We start from the raw sequence: 20497 nt of genomic DNA, 5'->3' as shown, positions 1-20497 counted from the left end.
CCTAAGCTTGGGGATGCCCCGGAAGGCATCCCCTCTTTCGTCTTCGTTCATTGGTAACTTTACTTGGAGCTACATTTTTATTCACCCCATGATATGTGTTCTGCTTAGAGCGTCATTTTATTTTGTTAGTATTTGCTAGCTGTTATTTAGAATAATGTTTTACATCTCTATTTTCAATAAAAATGTCAAGGATAGCCTTTACCATGCTTATTTTGCAAGTATACATGTTGCTGTTTCAAAACAGAAAGTTTATCGCTGTTGCAAAAATTCCCTAGAAAATCCAGAATATGATAAAATGTTGAAACTTTTTGCATAATAAGCTCTGCTAAATTTTCTATAGTATGGTAGGATTTCATAATGTTTGGAGTTAGGGAAGTATGATGAATCTTGCATTCTTTACAGACTGTACTGTTTTGGTAGATTGTTGTTATGTTTGCATATGTTTGCTTGTTTAATGATTCTATTTGAGGATAGGAGTATTAAATATGCAGAGGGATTTAGTATGCAATGTTGAATAATAATTTTAGTGATTTGTTACAGTAGAAAATGATAAGGTTTTTGCATTGGTTTATACTAACTTATCTCACGAGTTCTTGTTGAGTTTGGTGTGGAAGAAGCTTTCGAGATTTAGGAAACCGTGATATGAGAGGAATTAAGGAGACACAAAAGCTCAAGCTTGGGGTGTGACAACATTTGCCTTGTTGGCATAAGAGCATCTACACCCGAACTTAGCAAATTCGACCTGCTGAACGTTCACAAATGCGCCTGGACGCATCCATGTCGAACGGCCCTTCAAAAGTCAAGACGGACAGCCATGCTGAAAGATCGTGGATGTCGCCTAGAGGGGGGGTGAATAGGCGCTTTAAAATAATTACGGTTGAGGCTTGAACAAATGCGGAATAAACCTAGCGGTTAATTTGTCAAGCACAACACCTACAACAACTAGGCTCACCTATGTGCACCAACAACTTATGCTAAGCAAGAAAAACTACTTAGGTGATAGCAAGATATATGACAAGAAACAATATGGCTATCACAAAGTAAAGTGCATAAGTAAAGGGCTCGGGTAAGAGATAACCGAGGCACGCGGAGACGATGATGTATCCCGAAGTTCACACCCTTGCGGATGCTAATCTCCGTTTGGAGCGGTGTGGAGGCACAATGCTCCCCAAGAAGCCACTAGGGCAACCGTAATCTCCTCACGCCCTCGCACAATGCAAGATGCCGTGATTCCACTAAGGGACCCTTGAGGGCGGTCACCGAACCCGTACAAATGGCAACCCTTGGGGCGGTCACCGAACCCGTACACTTTGGCAACCCTTGGGGGCGGTCACCGGAACCCGTCAAATTGCTCGGGGCGATCTCCACAACCTAATTGGAGACCCCGACGCTTGCCCGGAGCTTTACACCACAATGATTGAGCTCCAAACACCACCAACCGTCTAGGGTGCCCAAGCACCCAAGAGGAACAAGCTCAAGGGTACCAAGCACCCAAGAGTAATAAGCTTCTCAACTTGTAACTTCCACGTATCACCGTGGAGAACTCAAACCGATGCACCAAATGCAATGGCAAGGGCACACGGAGTGCCCAAGTCCTTCTCTCTCAAATCCCACCGAAGAAACTAATGCTAGGGAGGAAAATGAGAGGAAGAACAAGAAGGAGATCACCAAGAACTCCAAGATCTAGATCCAAGGGGTTCCCCTCACATAGAGGAGAAAGTGATTGGTGGAAATGTGGATCTAGATCTCCTCTCTCTTTTCCCTCAAAAACTAGCAAGAATCCATGGAGGGATTGAGATTTAGCAAGCTCGAAGAAGGTCAACAATGGGGGAAGAACACGAGCTCAAAGGAAAAGGTTCATTGGGGAAGAAGACCCCCTTTTATAGGAGGGGGGAAATCCAACCGTTATGTGCTCAGCCCGCACACGAGCGGTACTACCGCTCCACGAGCGGTACTACCGCTCGGGCGGAAGAAGCAGTGAAAAGGAGCAACAAACCAAGAACCTTGGGGCGGTAGTACCGCCGATAAGCGGTACTACCGCTCACCCCAGCGGTACTACCGCTGGAGGAGCAGAACACGGGACAGAAGGAGGCAGGACAGAGCAGAGTACGGTAGCAGTAATGCAGTAGCGGTGCTACCGCTCGACCGGAGCGGTACTACCGCTTATAGGCGGTACTACCGTGCCTTACTGTCGCGCGACTATCGCTGAACCCGACACGAAAAGAGCAGACCCAAAATCGAGGCGGTAGTAGAGCGGTACTACTGCTTGACGCTACAAGCGGTACTACCGCTGCCACCGCGGTACTACCGCTGCCACCGCGGTACTACCGTAGGGAGAAAAACAGAACTGCCAAAACTTCTTCATATGAGCTCCGAATTGAGCAAACTCAAGCTTGTTGGATACAAGACGACGAGTAGCATCAAAACAGCGACTGGTTATAGTAAGAAGAGGCAGGGGAGGTATGCCAACAAATAGAGGAGTGAAACCTCCAACTGAGAAGAACCGGCATAACCTTCCAACATCGAAAACATCATAGAAGATGCGAGTGAACTCCGTTTTCGATGAACTCGAGCTTGTCATCAAGATGACCATAAGCTCCAAAACTCACAAAGAGAAGAACCAAACAAGAACCAATAAAGATGATGCAAGGATGCAATGGTTTGAGCTCTCTATGAACGATACGATCAAGCTACTCATCGAGAGCCCCCCTTGATAGTACGACAATCGATCCTATAACCCGGTCTCCCAACTAACATCATGAGACCGGTAAAATAGAAAACCTATCAAGAGCAAACCTTTGCCTTGCACATGGTCCACTTGAGCTAGATGATGACGATCTTGACTCCCTCAAGATGGACCACCTTTCTTGATTGCGTTGCTCCCCCATACTCCACTATGGGTGAGCCACCCTTCCGCACATCTTCACAAGTCCATTGTCACCACAATGGCTTCAAGCATTTGATCTCTTCGTGATGCTTTACTTGAACTTGCCCGCTTCACTTGAACTTGCACACCGCAACCTAACCCCACAAAGAACTCTCACGAAGACCATGGGTTAGTACACAAAGCGTAATTGACAATGCTTACCATACCATGGGATCGCTTGATCCCTCGGTACATCTTGTGCGCTTTGTGTGTTGATCAACTTGATTCACTCTTGACTTAGTCTTGATCAACCTTGACTCTTTCCAACTCTCTTCATTTGGATGATGTCTTGAAGGTAAACATGAATGATCACACAATCTTCTTCTTCAAGACATGCTTGCAATAATCTCAATTCTCACATGACCAATCTTTGGATAATTCCTTAATAACACCTTGGTCACCACATAAACTCCTTGAAACCAACACATGGACTTCAAGAGATGCCTATGGACAAATCCTTCAAATATAACTCAAGGCAACCATTAGTCCATAGAGATTGTCATCAATTACCAAAACCAAACATGGGGTCACCGCATGTTCTTTCACATGCTCCTCATATGTAAAACCCTTAAATTCATGCACATCCAACATACCCATGAATATCACAAAACACCGAGTAGTTTCACTTCAAACATAGCTCAAGCATAAAAATTATTTGAAGTGCACAATTCAAACATTTAGCTCCTTGGTTTTCACTGTGGATCCACATATGCTCCACAAAATCATCTCAAAGATTCTGATGCATTTGTATAAAATTCATAATCTGGTCTGCATCTTGATCCGGGATATGAACTTGTTCTCTAGGTTTCTCGAAATCATGGTTTTGGCTACCTCTTCACTCTCATCCTCGACTATTATATTATGCAAAATGACGCAACATGTCATCAGCTGCCAAAAAGTCTTTGATTCCCACATAATTGCAGCTCCATGAACAATTCTGCAACGAGCTCGGAGCACTCCGTGAAATGATCGATATAGTTGACTAGAGGGGGGTGAATAGGCAACTAACAATTTTTAGCTTTTCTTTACCAATTTAAACTTTGCATCAAAGTAGGTTGTCTAGATATGAAACTAGGTGAGCAACCTATATGATGCAACAACAATAAGCACACAAGCAAGCGAGGGATATCACACAAATAAGCTTGCACAAGTAAAGGCACGAGATAACCAAGAGTGGAGCCGGTGAAGACAAGGATGTGTTACCGAAGTTCCTTCCTTTTGAGGGGAAGTACGTCTCCGTTGGAGCGGTGTGGAGGCACAATGCTCCCCAAGAAGCCACTAGGGCCACCGTATTCTCCTCACACCCTCACACAATGCGAGATGTCGTGATTCCACTATTGGTGCCCTTGGAGGCGGTGACCGGACCTTTACAAACAAGGTTGGGGCAATCTCCACAACTTAATTGGAGGCTCCCAATGACACCACGAAGCTTCACCATAATGGACTATGGCTCCGCGATGACCTCAATCGTCTAGGGTGCTCAAACACCCAAGAGTAACAAGATCCGCGAGGGATTAGTGGGGGGAATCAAATTTCTCTTGGTGGAAGTGTAGATCGGGGCCTTCTCAACCAATCCCTAAAAAATCAACAAGTTTGATTGGCTAGGGAGAGAGATCGGGCGAAAATGGAGCTTGGAGCAACAATGGAGCTTAGAAATGGAAGAGGTGGTTGACTCGGAGAAGAAGACACCCCTTATATAGTGGAAGAACAAATCCAACCGTTATCCACCAACCCAGCCTGCGAAGCACGGTACTATCGCGCCAGGGCCGCGGTACTACCGCAAGGGCATGCGATACTACCGCAGGGCCCGCGGTACTACCGCCCGAGCAGCACAAACCAGGACAGCCCAAATGCACTGAAGCAGAGGGCGGTAGAACCGCTGGCGCGGTACTAGCGCTCCCCCTTGCGGTACTACCGCAAGACAGGGATGTTCCAGATTTCGGGAAGGCACGGACATATAAAAATCCGACACGGTAGTACCGTAAGCCAGGAGCGGTACTACCGCGCGGGGTGCGGATGTAAAAAATTACATCCGCCCCTACTACTCCAGCCGTAGCAGCGCCTGGCCTGGGGCCACGGTACTACAGCTCCAAAGGAGCGGTACTACCGTGGGCGCTTGCGGTACTACCGCGCCGGGGCCCGGTACTACCGCAAGGGCCTGCGGTACTACCGCTCCTAGGAGTTGTACTACCGCATGCCCAAGCTCAGCAAACACGACAATTTGCATAGACGAGAAAAGACGGAGGATGCTCCAAAGAGCCAGAGGAAAGGAGGCGCAAAAGGAGTAGACGTGTACGTGATGATTACACCCAAACCTTTCCAAAGCGGACCCCCTCTTAATAGTACGGCTTTCCTACGACTCAAATCCACTGAAAAGAAACATAGAGAAACGCCATCTTCAATAGTCTTCGAGGGGCACCAAATCGTCTTGTGTGTAGTGATGAGATGTGTGGAATACTCAACGCACACGATTAGTCCGCAAAAGCATTGTCATCAATCACCAAAACAACTAAGGGATAAATATGCCCTTACACTCCGAATGCCCCTCTCAACACCCTTCCTAACCGCTTCTCACATTGATGCAAAGTGGCTTTGTTTGTTGCCATGAGATCGGTTATGGTCTTCACAAGCGCTGCCCTCCAAGGATAGGTTTCATCTGCAAGGTAGCACCCCATGTCGCAGTCGTGCTCGTTGACGGTGTAGTTGCACAGCGGCGCGTCCCCATTGCAAAAGTCTTTTGTTCGTTGGAGCGCATTGATGTCGTTGTGAGAACCACAAATCAAACATGTCAAAGAGAGCATGCCAAATCCACAAGTTGTTTGATGCCACTGCTTCGGGTATGACGGTGTCCTCTTTAGCGTGACATTAGTACATCTCGCGTAAATCTTTAGGCAGTTCTTTCGTTGTCAATGCATGCAATCAATTGAACCGAGCATATTTGTAAAGCCTCTTGCTGCTCCAATAGCCATCAACTTTTCTATATCTTGCATATTTGGTTCTCTCAGATACTCTGCTCCAAACACCTGTACCACGGCGCGAGCAAATCTCACAGTGGTCTTCAGGCATGTTCTCTCCCCCATCCAGACCATCTCATGAACGACATCGATGGTGGTACCTAATTCAAGCATCCTCATAGCAACCGTGCATTTCTACTTAGCAAAGAACGAGAGTTGTCTACAATAATCCCCAGTGAGCTTGAAATTGGAATCATGTGCCTCCACTTCCTCCACCACGCGTAAGAATGGTTTGCATATACGGAAGTGTCAAAACCATGTATCAGGGATGCTGATCCGGGTGGAAGTAGTCCTTCAGATTAGCCGTGCTCCAACGACTCCATCCCGATTCAAAACTCTTCTCCCTTTGATCATACCCTTGAAGTTCAGAACGTGCTCCACCTCCGTGTAAATTTCCTCCTGGATGCTCATAATCATCAACATCTCAACCTCTTCGTTCGACTCAGACGAATCGAATAACCTCTTTTGCATTAACTCATCAAGCTCTGTGCTTCCATACTCCTCATCTGACGAACCATCCGACGATGATGGTCAAGGCTGTACAATTGAAGTTTCACAACATACTCCCTCCGACTCATAATGTCAGACGATTTTTGACACTTAAAATCGTCTTACATTATGGGACAGAGTAGTTAGCAGCCCTTTAATTATAGTAACTGAGTTTGAATATTTTAGCCTACGGAGATTTAAGACGAAGGAAAGCAGGTGATCATGGCTGGGCAAGCCGCAAACTATGTTGAAGTCCAGCACAACGACTCTCTACAGACACCTTCCGCATTTCACAGCTCACAGCAGGGCACCATCGTCTGCCGCTCTTGCCGTGCGGAGTGCCGACGCGACGGCAAACCGTCGTCGCGAGGGTCACTCCCTCGGCCTCTCGCCGACCGCCACGTGCCATCGGATCCGATCCGATCCGGCCAAACCGAACTTTGCTAAAACAAGCAAAAGCTGCGCACTCTCTCGTCACCCCGCGCCCGACCGGTGGACCCGCCCCCACATCCCCGGACCCCCGCCGGCGCCGTCCGCGATGCTCCGCGCCGCCATCTCGCGCCTCGGCGCCCGCCTGCACCGCCAGCCCTCCCCGGCGACCCCTCCCCTCCGCGCCCTCTCCACCGGCCGGGGCAAGCGCTCGTCCCCCACCGCGCCGCCCCCCGAGCCCGAGGACGAGGGCCTCATGCGCGGCCTCTTCGTGCTCTCCCGCGACCCCGCGCACCCGCCGCGCCTGCTCGTGGTGCAGCCGCGCCTCCGCCGTGGCGCCCTCCTCGACTCCAAGCTCTCCGAGGCGCTCAACCTCGCCAGTTCCCTCGAGGAGTCCCGCGACGGCTTCGAGCACGCCGAGTCCGCCGCCAAGGGCGCGCCGCCGCACCTCGTCGTCCAGAACCCCGCCTCCCGCGGCCGCAACCATGCCGGTACCCAACTAACCTCTCCGTGCCTACTGCAAGTGGGAGTGTTTTTGCTTTGGGGTTGCATTGACAACTGCGAATAAGAATCGCGTTCCAGTTCCATGTTTATGGGGACTATTGTGGCCAAATTCTTAAGATCTGCAGAGTATGCATGAATTAGACTGCTCAGTTAGGCTTACTTAAATTTACCTCGTTGTCTGATAGGGGATTGTGTGTTGGTAGGAGGACGCACATTTAGCTTGTTCTTCCACGATTGTTTAAGCTACACTGTGGTAGTATACGCAGGGCGCTGGTCATGGCTCATGCCTGCATTGCTTTCGCCTAGTCATTCCAGTCTTGATCAAATTGGGATAATGCTGCTTTGAATGACTCGTAGTTTAGTCCTAGTTACCTGAGATTAGGATATATTTTGTGATGGAACACATTCTATAGAGCTGCTAGATCTCTGTTTGATATGGTATGAAGTGGAAGTCGTGTGAGCTGCAATCTGGCACCAAGGATTTAGTTACTATACATGTTTCACTGTGATGCAATCGTTCTGTTATTTTGAAATCTTGTCATAGTGATATATTCTTTCTTACATATTTATGATTTTGGTGTATTATTTGTGTTATTAAAGTTACACCAGTGTGACACCGCAGCTCCAGTGGCAGAGCATACAGTTTTGATGGTTGAGGCTGTGGGTTCATAGACTCGTCCTCATCATAAGAGCAAGGTGGTAGAACCAGGGATCCTACCGGACCTGCTCCGTAGGTTGTAGGGGAAGGATGGAGCGGGGCGAGGCGATGAGCGGGCGCGCCGGCGGCTGGGCGCCGTCGCGTAGGAGGAAGATGGCGGCTAGGGTTCCGGCTCCTCTGGGAGCCGGGCAATAGGGATAATAATATTCTTATTGCTTGATTCCAAAAAGAGTCTTACAGCCTATATTTATAACCTAGATAACTTGCAGAAGAATTAACCTAAGATAACTTGCATAAGAATTAACCTAAGATAACTTGTGGGCTAAGATTGCCCGGTGGGCCTAGCTAAACCGGCCATAACACAAGGATACAAAGCGCTTCTTGTGAGTTATCATTATTTTTTGCGGTTTAAGCAGAGATCTGCTTTTGCCAACCCCTTCGAAAAGTGCAGGGTTACTCCACAAAACTTAAGAGCTTTGCCTTCTAGATTAATATACACAGCCAAAAAGAGTTACGTATATCCTGGAGTTGGATTGGTAAGCAAGAGGGTCATACACTTAAGAGTTATAAAGGTCGATATATGCACTTGAATTTTGTACCATTGCCCGTTTGTAGTTATTTTAGAACTCATGTCGAACCATTTTTGCTAGCATTTGAAATTCGTCTTCCCACTTAGGTATTCTTATTGATGTGGCTTGTTTAGGACTACAAATGTTTATCTAAACTCACAACTCATCATGCCAGATACGTATTTTGGACCTGGAACTGTGGATAATATCAAGTGTTACCTGAGGGCATTGGACGAAAAGGTGCACATTTCTCTTGCCTCTTGTACATAGTGTCCCATTTTTTTCCTTTCTATGCTTTTGTATTTAGATGCTTGTGCTTCTTTCTATACTGCATGCAAAAATGTCGCATATAATGCATGCAAAAATTTCTTGGTAAAACATATTGTTTAGGACTACTTTTGTGATCTAAACGATCTTATATTTCTTTACAGAGGGAGTACTCTTCATTTTGTTTTTCAAATCTTAATACCTGGTATTTGCATTGATCTTATCAGGAAGAATTAGATGCAGTTTTTGTTAATACGCTCCTCTCTGGGGTCCAACAGAGGAACTTGGAGGCAAGTCTCCTGAGTTGAATTTTATTTGAAGTTACCAAGAAATGTGTATTTCCGACTTTCTGATGCTTTATTTGTTTTTTGTCTTATATTTTGGTTGGTAGGTTGCCTGGGGAAAACCAGTTTTAGATCGTGTGGGCCTTATAATTGAGATATTCAATGCTCATGCTGAAACAAAGGAAGCAAAGCTACAGGTGCATTTTATCTATATGTTGGACTGCATGCTACTCTGTCACATCATTTGTGGATCTATACAGGGTCTCGTTATTTGTATTATAATGAGAAGAACCGAATATTGATGTTTATTTATTTATTTCACTTTGTCGTTTGCTTGGTACAGTCAGAATTAGCAGCTCTCATGTACATGAAGACTAGGCTTGTCCGTGTCCGCGGCCCAGGTGGAAAACTAGCTTTTGGTGCAAGTGGGGAAGCTGAAGTTGTCAGTGCTCGAGGGTATGCTTCCTTTTAATTACATCCTACTGTGGTCAATAATTTATTTTATGAATTAATCTTGTGAAAGTTTTCTCCTGCGTGGTGCTACTGTGTATGCACGTTCACCAGTTGATTTTGAGCCTGAAACTTATCAAATTTTGGTCGATTATATTGTACTTGAGCACTTTATGGTGATCTGCCTGTGAGAAGGGACAAACCATGAAATCTCTTGCAGGAGACAGGTGCCTTTTTAAGTTTTTATTTTTATCAGTTCGAAGATCAACTCTTGCTTTCAGGAAGTGTTGACTATTGAGTAGTACTTCTTGCGATACAGTTGAAACCATAGTAGATTGAGCATCATGCCAGCAACTTATGATGGATAGAAAGGGATAGAATTCTCATCGCTTTTTTTTTGCTTGTGGCACTAGTACAATAGATGTTTTTGCCTCCTTATCAACTAGCGAATGTACTCCTCGATAGTCGAAACCCTTGTTTTGTGTCACGTGTCTTTCAGAGCAAAAAGATGGCCATGTGAGAGTCTTGTTTGATAACATAAATAGGCCAAGCTTGCGAAGCTCTAGATCTGCATAGGTCAGTGTGTCAGTGCTTCATGGATCACTAATTATTCTACCTCTTAAAATATAGGAAGTCTTTTATCTTTCCGAACTGACATGGCAAAGTATGAATCATTGTATTAATAAAGTCAGCAAATTCATTTTCCATTCAAATTACCATGGTGGTGTAATTAGTTGTATGCTCTGATTAGAGGTTCACATGTAGGTTTAAAGTCCATCCGTCATCGTGTAATGTTTTTTCTCTTGTACCACTTAAACTCTTGCAAGCTCCCTTCTGCCACGAATTGTTCTTTTGCTCTTCTCTATGTGGCCATTGGGGAAAAAGGGTTTTGCTTTTGAAGAAGCGCAAGAATTGATCACTTTTCAACTTAATTCATAAATTCTACAGATGTTCTACAAAACTTTTGACTATGTTACACAAAAGATTAAGAACGAAAAATTCTCCCTAGCGAACTTATCAGAAATTATTCCAGCGTAAATTTCTTTTGCTTGGCATTTAAGGCTCATGTCACTGTTCTGTTCTGTTCTTAGGAGAGGAAGTGGCGGACGGGGTTTCATGAGTGGAGCTGGTGAAACGGAACTTCAACTACAACGCAGGAGGTGCCTAACAGTAGATAGACTAGTATCTGCACATCAGTTCATGCAACAATTTCTCATATTTTTGCCGGCATCTCATCCAGAATCCAAGAACGTCGTCTAAGCTTGTTAGCTCAAATTGAAGACGTACGCCGAACTAGGGCGATACAGCGTTCGAGTCGAAAGAAGCATGGTGGCTCATTTGGTCAAGACCTTGTAACTGTGGCAGTCGTCGGATATACAAATGCTGTATGTGGATCTACTATGGCTGTTTGTTCATTTATTTCATTTATTTCATCTTAGATATTTATATCATCTGATACTCTAAATTACTACTCCCTCCAGAGGGAGTACTACGTAATCTATTTAATATGTGAAATATATTTGAGCTCTCTACAACCTAAGCTCATCCCTGACGTGAGTTCACTGATGCTCTTTCATTAGGGAAAATCTACTCTAGTGAATGCACTTTCTGGAGCTGGTCTATACAGTGATGATAGGTATGCTGAAAATTAACTTTCACCGAATTTGCAAATCTTGTCTTCGAACAAGGTGCATATGCCAGTGTAAACCGAACAGCAAACTGAATTACTCTGAATATTCAGAAAATATCATGTTAGACAAGATTGTGAATTACTCTGAATATTTATATGGAAAAACATACTGAATTTTTTGACCATTTGACCTGGTGTAAACCGTAGCCAAAGTTGTTTGGATCGTCAAATACAGGAGTAATTAAAAGAGCATGTACCATCTGCAGCATGTCAAGAAATTCAGAATACGGTACAACATCTCAAGACATCTGCCCACCTTTTGTTTTGGTCAGATGACCAGATTGTGCCAAACTGTGCCCAACCACAAAGAAAAAAGGCACTAGCACCACATAGTTGCATTGACCAAGGGCGTGTTTAGTTGCAGTTTGCAACAGTAGTTGCATTGCATGTCCATCTCTAGCCAGCCTGGTTGATGAAATGCAGCCTTATATGCAGCAGATGCAACCTGTTTGGTTGCCTGCATTGCATGGAGAGGAACTTACACCCCTGCTATTTGGTTGCCGTTTTTGTGCTTAGGGTGTGAGCAGATGCAAACTTCAGTTGTTTGGTTGCAAACTACGTTTGTGTTCTGCTCACCCCATTCAAATGTGGTGGCCTTACCACCACATGATCAGCACAACAGCAGGCAACCAAATGAAATCAAACACAACAAAGAAGGAAATGACAGCAAACTACTTAACTACATAGCATAAGTCTAGATTAACAGCAGGGGCATCCTCCTTCCCTGCTCCATGCCAGGGTGCTGCACCTGGCCAAAATATGAACATGTTCCCAGCACAAGTCTCGCCACACACCATAAAAGTTCTCTACTAACACCTTACTTAACTTAACTACATAGCCTGCTCGATGTTACCAACGCAATTGTGCCTGCTGCAACGAAACCCGCACATGATCGAGTCGTGGTTGTAGATCTGAACCTTCAGTCAGAGTCCTGAGATGCGCACAATGACGAGGTCGCCGGGGATGATCCGGTGGCGGCGGCAGAAGTAGTTCCAGCCCCGGCCAAGCACCATGTGCCCCTCGAAGTTCTGGACATGCACCCAGAACACGCACCGCTTGTTCGCCGACAGCCTGACCACGCGCAGGAGCCGCTTGATGACCAGCCAGGTGTTCATCACCTCCACGAACTTGCGAGGGACGACGAGCATGGCGAGGTCCTCGTTGTCCTTGATCTGCTGGTAGAAGCGCATCGGCTCCCTGGCCCCCTCCTCATGGCCCTGCCTCGGAGATCGCCCCCTTGAACAAGGCAGGCTCATGAAGGCGATCCTGCCAGGCAGGTCCACCGTCCTGAGCCACCTGTTCGTGGGGATGAAATCCTTGACGCGCTCAGCTCCGGCCACCACATGAGCTCCTCCTCCCGCCACATCCCAGTCAGTCTTCAATATCTTGTCAGGTAAGATGACAAGTATTAGTGCACAAACTCTTTGCAAAATGGCACTGATCAAAGACATTTGCCCAAGAGCAAATGCCACTGATCAGTGCACAAACTCTTTGAGCAAATGCCACTTATCAATGGCACTTGCTGTTAGGCAAATAGCACTGATCAGTGGACTTGCCCAATAGCAAGTGCCATTGATAAGTGGCATTTTGCCCAACAGCAAGTGCCATTGATAAGTGGCATTTGCCTATGGGCAAATAGGCAAATGCCACTTATCGATGACACTTGTGTTGTTGGGCAAATGTCACTGATCAGTTGACTTGCTATTGGGCAAGTCCACTGATCAGTGGCATCTGCTTTGCTGCAACTGGCACTCATCATTGCACTATCCTAACCATGGAAACATCTAAAAATAGCAACAGCAAGTGCCAAGAGCACCCATGTGCAGCCATGCAGATTTGGCACCATCCTAAAATGGTCCTACTACATGCACGTATAACATTCAACACAAACCCTAGCTAGAACACGTATGTTAGCAACATGAAACATGAACATGATCCTGGCTTGAACATGAACATGCCATCAGTCAACATGATTCTAGCATTCATCAGTCAACATGAACATGCCGTCAGTATAACATTCATCAGTCAACATGAACATGATTCTAGCATTAACACAACTACTAGCATGAAGGCAGATCATAGGACACACTAGTAGCATAAGAAAATTATCCTACCACACACACTGTACAAAACAAGAACAGATCAGTCCGATTGGATTCGATTGGGATCACATCCAATCGGATCTGCTAGAATCCTATCTAATCCTATCGAATCCACTAACTACTAGCACATGCCTAAGAAATAAACACCTAATCTACATCTACGAGCAAGCATTGAGGGGGTTTGACTGACCGGAGCACGCGCAGCCGCGGCGAACCGAGGCCGGGGTGAAAACCCCGGCGGGAAGGAGAGAGGTGGCGGAGCAGAGGAGGAGCCGGCCCTGGCGAAGGCCTGCGGCATCGGCCCCATGCTCAAAGCCACGCCGGAGGTCGAGGAGGACGGCTCGCCGACAGGAGAAAACCCTTGGACGGGGGTCAAGAAAACCCCCGTGGCCAATGGGGTCACAAGAAGGGGCGGCTCCGTCGTCGACGCCGAGCCCAGGACCACGAGGTTCGGAATCGGCGGCGGAGCAGGAGCGGCCGACACCGCATTGGCCGGCGCTCGTGGTGGCCGGCAGCAGATGGGGGACGGCGCTCGCAGCGCTGACGCCAGGTCGCGGCCCGAGTTCTGGAGCCCGGCCAGCCAGCGCTCCTGGATGCTGGTGATGCACTGGTCGACGGGGGTAAGAGGGTGGCGCGGAGGTGGGCGAGGCGGAGCCATCGGAGGAGAGGAGAGGGAGCGGCGGTGAGGGAGAGAGGGAGCGGTGGGAATAGTGCGCCTGAGCGGTGACAGGAGAGTGGGGGGCGAGTTATGAGACGTCCCCTCCGTCTCTCGCGTTGCCCGAGGCGTGCAACTGCCCCGAACGCGTGGCCGCGCCCAGCCAGGCTCGCGAGAAACTGCCGATTCGGCAGTTACCGCAGGGCCAGGCTGCGGGCTGCTTTAAGGTCCGTGCGGGCCTCAAACCGCATGCAGCCCAGGCAACCAAATAGGCCGCGCACATCCCGAGCGGGCCTGGTTGGGCTGCATGCGGGCAACCAAACACGCCCCAAATAGACTTGTTTCATGAGTGCTTAATTTGCATTGATCAGATATACTGTAATTGCAGGAATTTTAGGAATATTGCTTGTCCAACCTGTGTGTAGAAATTTTAGGACTATGTGAATTAAAGGCTTTCAACTAAGAAGATGATTATTTGGACTACATACTCCTATCATATGGAGCTACATACTCCTATCATATGGAGCCAAAGTGCTCTTTTATTTAAATTTTATATGGAGCCAAATTTTATTTAAGTTTAATGACAAAATAATTCTGTTGTTCTGTGATAGCCTGACTTAATAGGGATGATAGACTCCTCATATCAATAAGGAATTCCTTCTTTTCCGGGAGCCCATTCAGACAGAACTCCAAAGTTAAGCGTGCTCAGCCTGGAGTAGTTTCAGGATGGGTGACCGACCGGGAAGTTGCTCCCGGGTGCGCACGAGTGAGGACAAAGTGCGCAGAAAAGACTAGTATTGATCTGTGAGGCCATTCTAGATCCCGCCAGGAGTAACGACCACCGGCGGGTGTGTCCGGGGCGTTATAAGTTGGTATCAGAGCCGAGCCTCGCGGTTACACGGATGTTTGCGGATAGGTGCGCGGTCATGTTGTTCATGACGTTTGTGACCCGTCGTGGCACACGACATGGCACATGTACCGGACTGGATGCACAGACGTATGTGCCAAGAGGGAACGTTCCTGTGGCCCGATGAGGACGTCGGTTCCTCTGAGTGGGGGTGTGTGTGATAGTCTGGCTTAATAGGGATGATACACTACTCATATCACTAAGGAATTCCTTCTTTTCCGGGAGCCCATTTAGACATAACTCCAAAGTTAAGCGTGCTCAGCTTGGAGTAGTTTCAGGATGGGTGACCGACCGGGAAGTTGCTCCCAGGTGCGCACGAGTGAGGACAAAGTGCGCAGAAAAGACTAGTATTGATCTGTGGGGCCTGTCTAGATCCTGTCAGGAGTAACGACCATCGGCGGGTGTGTCCGGGGCGTTACAAGTTCTTACTTGAGGCCTGCCAAATTATGTATTATAATGTTGCCTAGAGCTACTGCCTGAGCTTAGAAGTCTATTCTGGAAAACCTTTTATATGAAACCAATCTTCTTCCCTTCAAAAAGTCTGTTCCTTCCAGATTATTAAAAGATGCTTCAGTGACTTCTGAGAGATTAAAAGTCTCCTTGTTCATTTTGGTAACTAGAGGAACATGATGGCCATTCCTTACAGAAACACGGTAACATCAACAGAAGAAACATCAATCAACTCTTGTACTGCTCTGCTCCCAGCTTGCTTTTTAGGCTTTCCAGTGACACGATATTTTCATTCAGAGGAGGTTGCACTGCTTTGCTCTCTGCTTGCTTTTTAGGCTTTCAAATAATTCCAAATTCATTCAAATAAATCTAGTTGATTCAAATAATCCCAAATTAATTCAAATAAATCTAGCTAATTCAAATAATTCTAGCTAATTCCAATAATTCCTACTTAATTCAAATAATTCCGACTTAATTCAAATAAATCCAAATTATTCCAAATCAGTCCAAAAAATTCTGTAGATGACATACACATGACACATGACATACACAACATATACACAAGACATACACATCACATACTACTATCCTTTCTTTTCCCTTTCCCTTTTTTTCTCCTTTATCTACTCATTTCCTTGTTCTATGATGACCTTGGTGTCAGTAATTAGCTCAGGACTGCAGTATACACCGATTATTTCCTCTCCAGCATTCTGTAGACGTTCCTTATGCAGATGCGGCATCTTGTAGTTGTTTCCTCCTTGATCTTTCATCACTTCCACCATGACTGCTTGCAACGTCATGAAGCTTTTGAACAGCTTACGGGCATCATAGTTCTCAAACTCCTCCTCTACACCCTGTACTAATTCCTGGATATTCATAGGTGATCTGCAGTCAGTTAGGGATTGGAGGGAGCAGTGGAAACAAAGATCTAGAACATTGAGCTCAGGGTTGTTCGGTGGTTGTTGCAATAGTCGAATATCTAGATCTGTCTGTGCCACGGCTTCTAGAAAACCGACATCATTAGGGAGGACATGCGGTGTTGCATTATCTTGTTGAATGAAGATCATTGTGTCCTCGTCACCGTCCGGCCATTTGTCTTGAATGGCAGGGATTACTTTATTGATCAGGTAATCTCTGCACACATGTCTAGTAACTTTGACCGGCCTCAACTCTATTGTCCCCCTATCTCTGTTGTGGCTTGTTCGTTGTGCCTCGGTCTCTATCACGAACGGCCAAATTCCAAGCTTTCCATCAAATGTCATCTCCCCATCTTCATTGTAGCGAGGTTTGGCCACATCTGTTAGAAACATTACCTTCCCAATGCTATGAGTATTGTGCACATTTCGATTTGGTTGTTCTTCTGCAGGCAGTACGTAGTAGCTACTCTTCACTCGGGCCATGTCATACCATTTCTCATCGATGTGGACCATATTTGTCATTGGCTTCAAACTAGGCCAAGGACTTGATATCCATCTTTCATCCATCACGGATAGGCAGAACTTTAGTCTCGCTATCTTGTTCTCTGGCTTGAGGGTGGGTTTGATGGTGCTCGTGATGCGTTTCAACTCTTGCAACTGAAATCTGTCATGTAGGGTTGATCGGGGAACACCTAAGCACCTTGCAAGAGAACGTATTGTTCTTCTTTTGTTCAAAGGGATTGTAGCTATTCTCGACAGATCTAGTTCTTTCCTCTTCCTACCACTTTTATTCTTTTTGCTTGAAACATCAACTTCTTGGCCTGCTGCAAGTTGTCTTTTGGCTAGATTCCATATTCTTGTAATTGTTCGCAGGTGAACATTCAGCATAGTCACAATGAGCACCCTGTCATACAGGTGAACCTATCCATCTCTAAGCTCGATTACTCGCAGAGCAAAGTAAACACCATATCTCTCCTTGTCTGTCATGTCCTTCCCTCTTGGGTTGCCTTGTGCATCAGCTTCTTGAGCTTCTCTCACTTCTGCATCTTCTTGTGCCTCTTGAGCTTCTTCCACTAATGCATCTTCTTGTGCCTCTTGAGCTTCTTCCAATGATGCATCTTCTTGTGCCTCTTGAGCTTCTTCCTCTTCAAGAAACCAATTCAATTCAATGTCTTCATCCTCCTCTTCCGGGATCAAGTTCAAATGCATAGCGTCACCTCGTTGGGATTGTTCTTCTTGTTGAGCTTCATCTTCCTCTTCTGGGATCAAGTTCAAATCAATAGCATCACCTTGCTGAGCTTGTTCTTCTTGTTGAGCTTCATCTCCCTCTTCCAGGATCAAGTTCAAATCAATAGCATCACCTTGCTGAGCTTGTTCTTCTTGTTGAGCTTCATCTTCCTCTTCCGGGATCAAGTTCAAATCCATAGTTTTGTGCTCCTGTCTGTACTCATAACAAGAGTACAAAATATGAATGGTTAGCATATAATTATAACAAGAGTAGTGCATAAGATATCTTGGTCCAGTAAGATCATTTGCATAATGGATGTTATCTTTATTTTCAATTACATTAATAACACTTTGATCTAACTAATTTTTTTGCTCTCACATGCTTCTATCAGTGGTTATCTAACTGAAATTCTCTATATTCAGTTTAGAAGAAGAAGAATCTTCAAGGACAACAGTGGCGTAAATGGTTATGTGCTCCTACTCCACTTTATGAGTTTTTGTAAACTGCCAAATGACAATTTACTGAAGATGCAGAGAAGATGCTAGTAGTATCTCTCACAAGTTAACTTAATCTTGGAAAGTTCACTTTATGTGCTCACATTCGATCGCGTGTAATAGTTCTACGAAGGTAATCTTGTAGAGAATAGGCTTAACAACCCTGCTTTTATACAAAGTTTAATTTTATGCTCAATAGACCAGCAACATGACTCTACTTATGTATGTTGTGTAATTAATTAATCCAGAGTAAGAATCTTGGAAAGTTGGAAGGCATATCTGCATGAAGAAAAACTACAAGTGAATGCCCACCATTTTGAAAGATTTTCCTCCTGTGGGTGCTCTAACAGCTCAAAAAAAAGTGATGACATATTAAATTCCTGAATAATGTTCTTTTATCTTGAGGAAATTACATAATCAATGTTAGTCCCCACCTAAAGGGGAAGTACTATGGGGTAAACATTTAGCCAAATGCAAATCAGAGCCGACCTGAATGTTGTTGCTTCAGACTTCAGAGTTGCAGCATTGTTTACATCTTTGACATAGGATAAATGATTATAGATGCAGAGCCTTAATCATCATCCAACCACTTATCCATCATTCCTTATAGCGTTATAATCTACTGCAATTTGATCTAGATGCAGAGAAGATGCTAGTACTATCTCTCACAAGCAATTTGATCTAGATGCAGAGAAGATGCTAGTAGTATCTCTCACAAGTTAATTAGAACAACTAACAGTAAATCGACAGCAACAGTAGATTAGAAATTGCTTCTACTCTAGGTGAGGATAAGAAATTATCCAAATATTCAGTTAACTTCTGTTAACATTCAGTTCACTTATGAACTTTGGACATTGAGGGACACATTCAGTTAACTTCTGTGTTAACTGAATCTTTTTTGCAACATTTCTGCAGAGTACATGATGCATCTTTGGTGTTTTTACATCAGAACAGAAATGTGATTTTAATGCTAATGCATCTTTGTACAGCCTTTGTCCTAGATTATTTCTCTAGCTTTGTATCCACTGACTGAATTTCATCCACAGCTTGAGAACCAGAGTAAACTACTGTACTGAGAACAGCAAATTTGGCAGCAAATTGAACAGCAGCAGCAGCAGAGGCGGGCGGGGCAGGCTCACTAGCACAGGCGGGAGTGGCAGCAGAGGCGAAGCAGGGGAAAACGCAAAGACAGCATCAGAGGTCCACAGCGTCGGCGTTGCCCACCAGTAGCAGCATCAGAGGCAGGAGTGGCCAGAATTGTCCACGGTGCCGGCGGCTGAAGCAGACAAAATCGGAGGTGCAGGTGGGCGGCGAGCTTCAACGGGGCCGACGGCGTAGCTCGAGGCGGGCGCCGGCGCAGGTCGCCTTCATGGCGGGCGGTGCAGGTGGGAAGCCGCAGCGCGGGTCCAAGCGGGCGGCGGCGCTGTTGTTGGCCATGCACTGGGACGCGGCGCTGGTGTTGGTCACGGCGCATGTCCAGGTGGGCGGCGGCGCCCTGGTGGATGGGTAGCCGGCGATGGCTGCAAGGCGCGGGCGACGGGGGAGGAGGAAGGAAGGACATGGAGTTATTCGTGACGTGTTTAAAACTCTTGAGGTTTTTTTTTTGAAAAAAAGCAAATACACTGCCCCGTGGACAACTTTTCTCGGACAGAGGGAGTATTATAGAAGAAAATGTTGTATTGAAGAAGGGAGTTTTGGGCTCGAGGCGAGCACGCATTTGCCTCCGTGCTTTTGTCGACTGTAACAAAAAGGGTAGTGACGTGATTACTTTCAGGCCATGGGCTAGGGCACTGTGCTTCCACGAAAGGACGCATTGGCAGAGGACGGGATGGCCAAGCAAGACCTACACACCTCCTTAAGCATATACAGTGCTACCTCTTGAGCATGCGTTGGTTTTCCTTTGAAGAGAAAAGGGTGATGCATCAAAGTAGCGTAAGTATTTCTCTCAGTTTTTGAGAACCAAGGTATCAATCCAGTAGGAGACAACGCACAAGTCACCTAGTTCATGCACAAACAATCAAGGACCTTGCAACCAACGCGATAAAGAGGTTGTCAATCCCTTCACGGTCACTCGCAAAAGTGAGATCTAATAAAGATAGTAAGATAAATATTTTTGATATTTTTGTTATATAGATTGGAAAGTAAAGATTGCGAAATAAAATAAATAGGAAACCAGAATTGTAGATCGGAAACTTATATGATGTAAAATAGACCCGGGGGCCATAGGTTTCACTAGTGGCTTCTCTCAAGATAGCATGTATTACGGTGGGTGAACAAATTACTGCCGAGCAATTGACAGAAAAGCGCATTGTTATGAGAATATCTAGGCAATGATCATGAATATAGGCATCACGTCCGTGTCAAGTAGACCAAAATGATTCTGCATCTACTACTATTACTCCACACGTCGACCCCTATCCAGCATGCATCTAGAGTATTAAGTTCATAAGACTAGAGTAACGCA

General features: G+C 45.9%; 1 protein-coding gene across 1 annotated transcript; it reads left to right on the top strand.

Annotated features, from left to right (window-relative positions):
• Positions 1–6713: 6713 nt before the first annotated feature.
• Positions 6714–19717, top strand: LOC123095977 (GTP-binding protein At3g49725, chloroplastic). Its single transcript, XM_044517554.1, has 9 exons — positions 6714–7349; positions 8765–8829; positions 9084–9146; positions 9248–9337; positions 9484–9596; positions 10682–10750; positions 10831–10975; positions 11171–11226; positions 17962–19717. Exons 1-9 carry the CDS (start codon positions 6968–6970, stop codon positions 17999–18001), a joined length of 1023 nt encoding a protein of 340 aa, XP_044373489.1. The 5' UTR covers positions 6714–6967; the 3' UTR covers positions 18002–19717.
• The last annotated feature ends 780 nt before the right edge of the window (positions 19718–20497 follow it).

The sequence above is a fragment of the Triticum aestivum genome, chromosome 4D (genome assembly GCF_018294505.1).
Source record: "Triticum aestivum cultivar Chinese Spring chromosome 4D, IWGSC CS RefSeq v2.1, whole genome shotgun sequence".
NCBI classification, from domain to species: Eukaryota; Viridiplantae; Streptophyta; class Magnoliopsida; order Poales; family Poaceae; genus Triticum; species Triticum aestivum.
The sequence above is the reverse complement of the archived record's forward strand: the minus strand, read 5'-3'. Positions and strand labels throughout refer to the sequence as shown.

Excerpts from the sequence above, each read along its gene's own strand:
- LOC123095977 (XM_044517554.1), top strand. The coding sequence starts at position 6,968 with ATGCTCCGCGCCGCCATCTCGCGCCTCGGCGCCCGCCTGCACCGCCAG. Across the intron at positions 10,751-10,830 it reads CTTCAACTACAACGCAGGAG|AATCCAAGAACGTCGTCTAA; the intron begins GTGCCTAACAGT and ends CATCTCATCCAG. Across the intron at positions 11,227-17,961 it reads GGTCTATACAGTGATGATAG|TTTAGAAGAAGAAGAATCTT; the intron begins GTATGCTGAAAA and ends CTCTATATTCAG.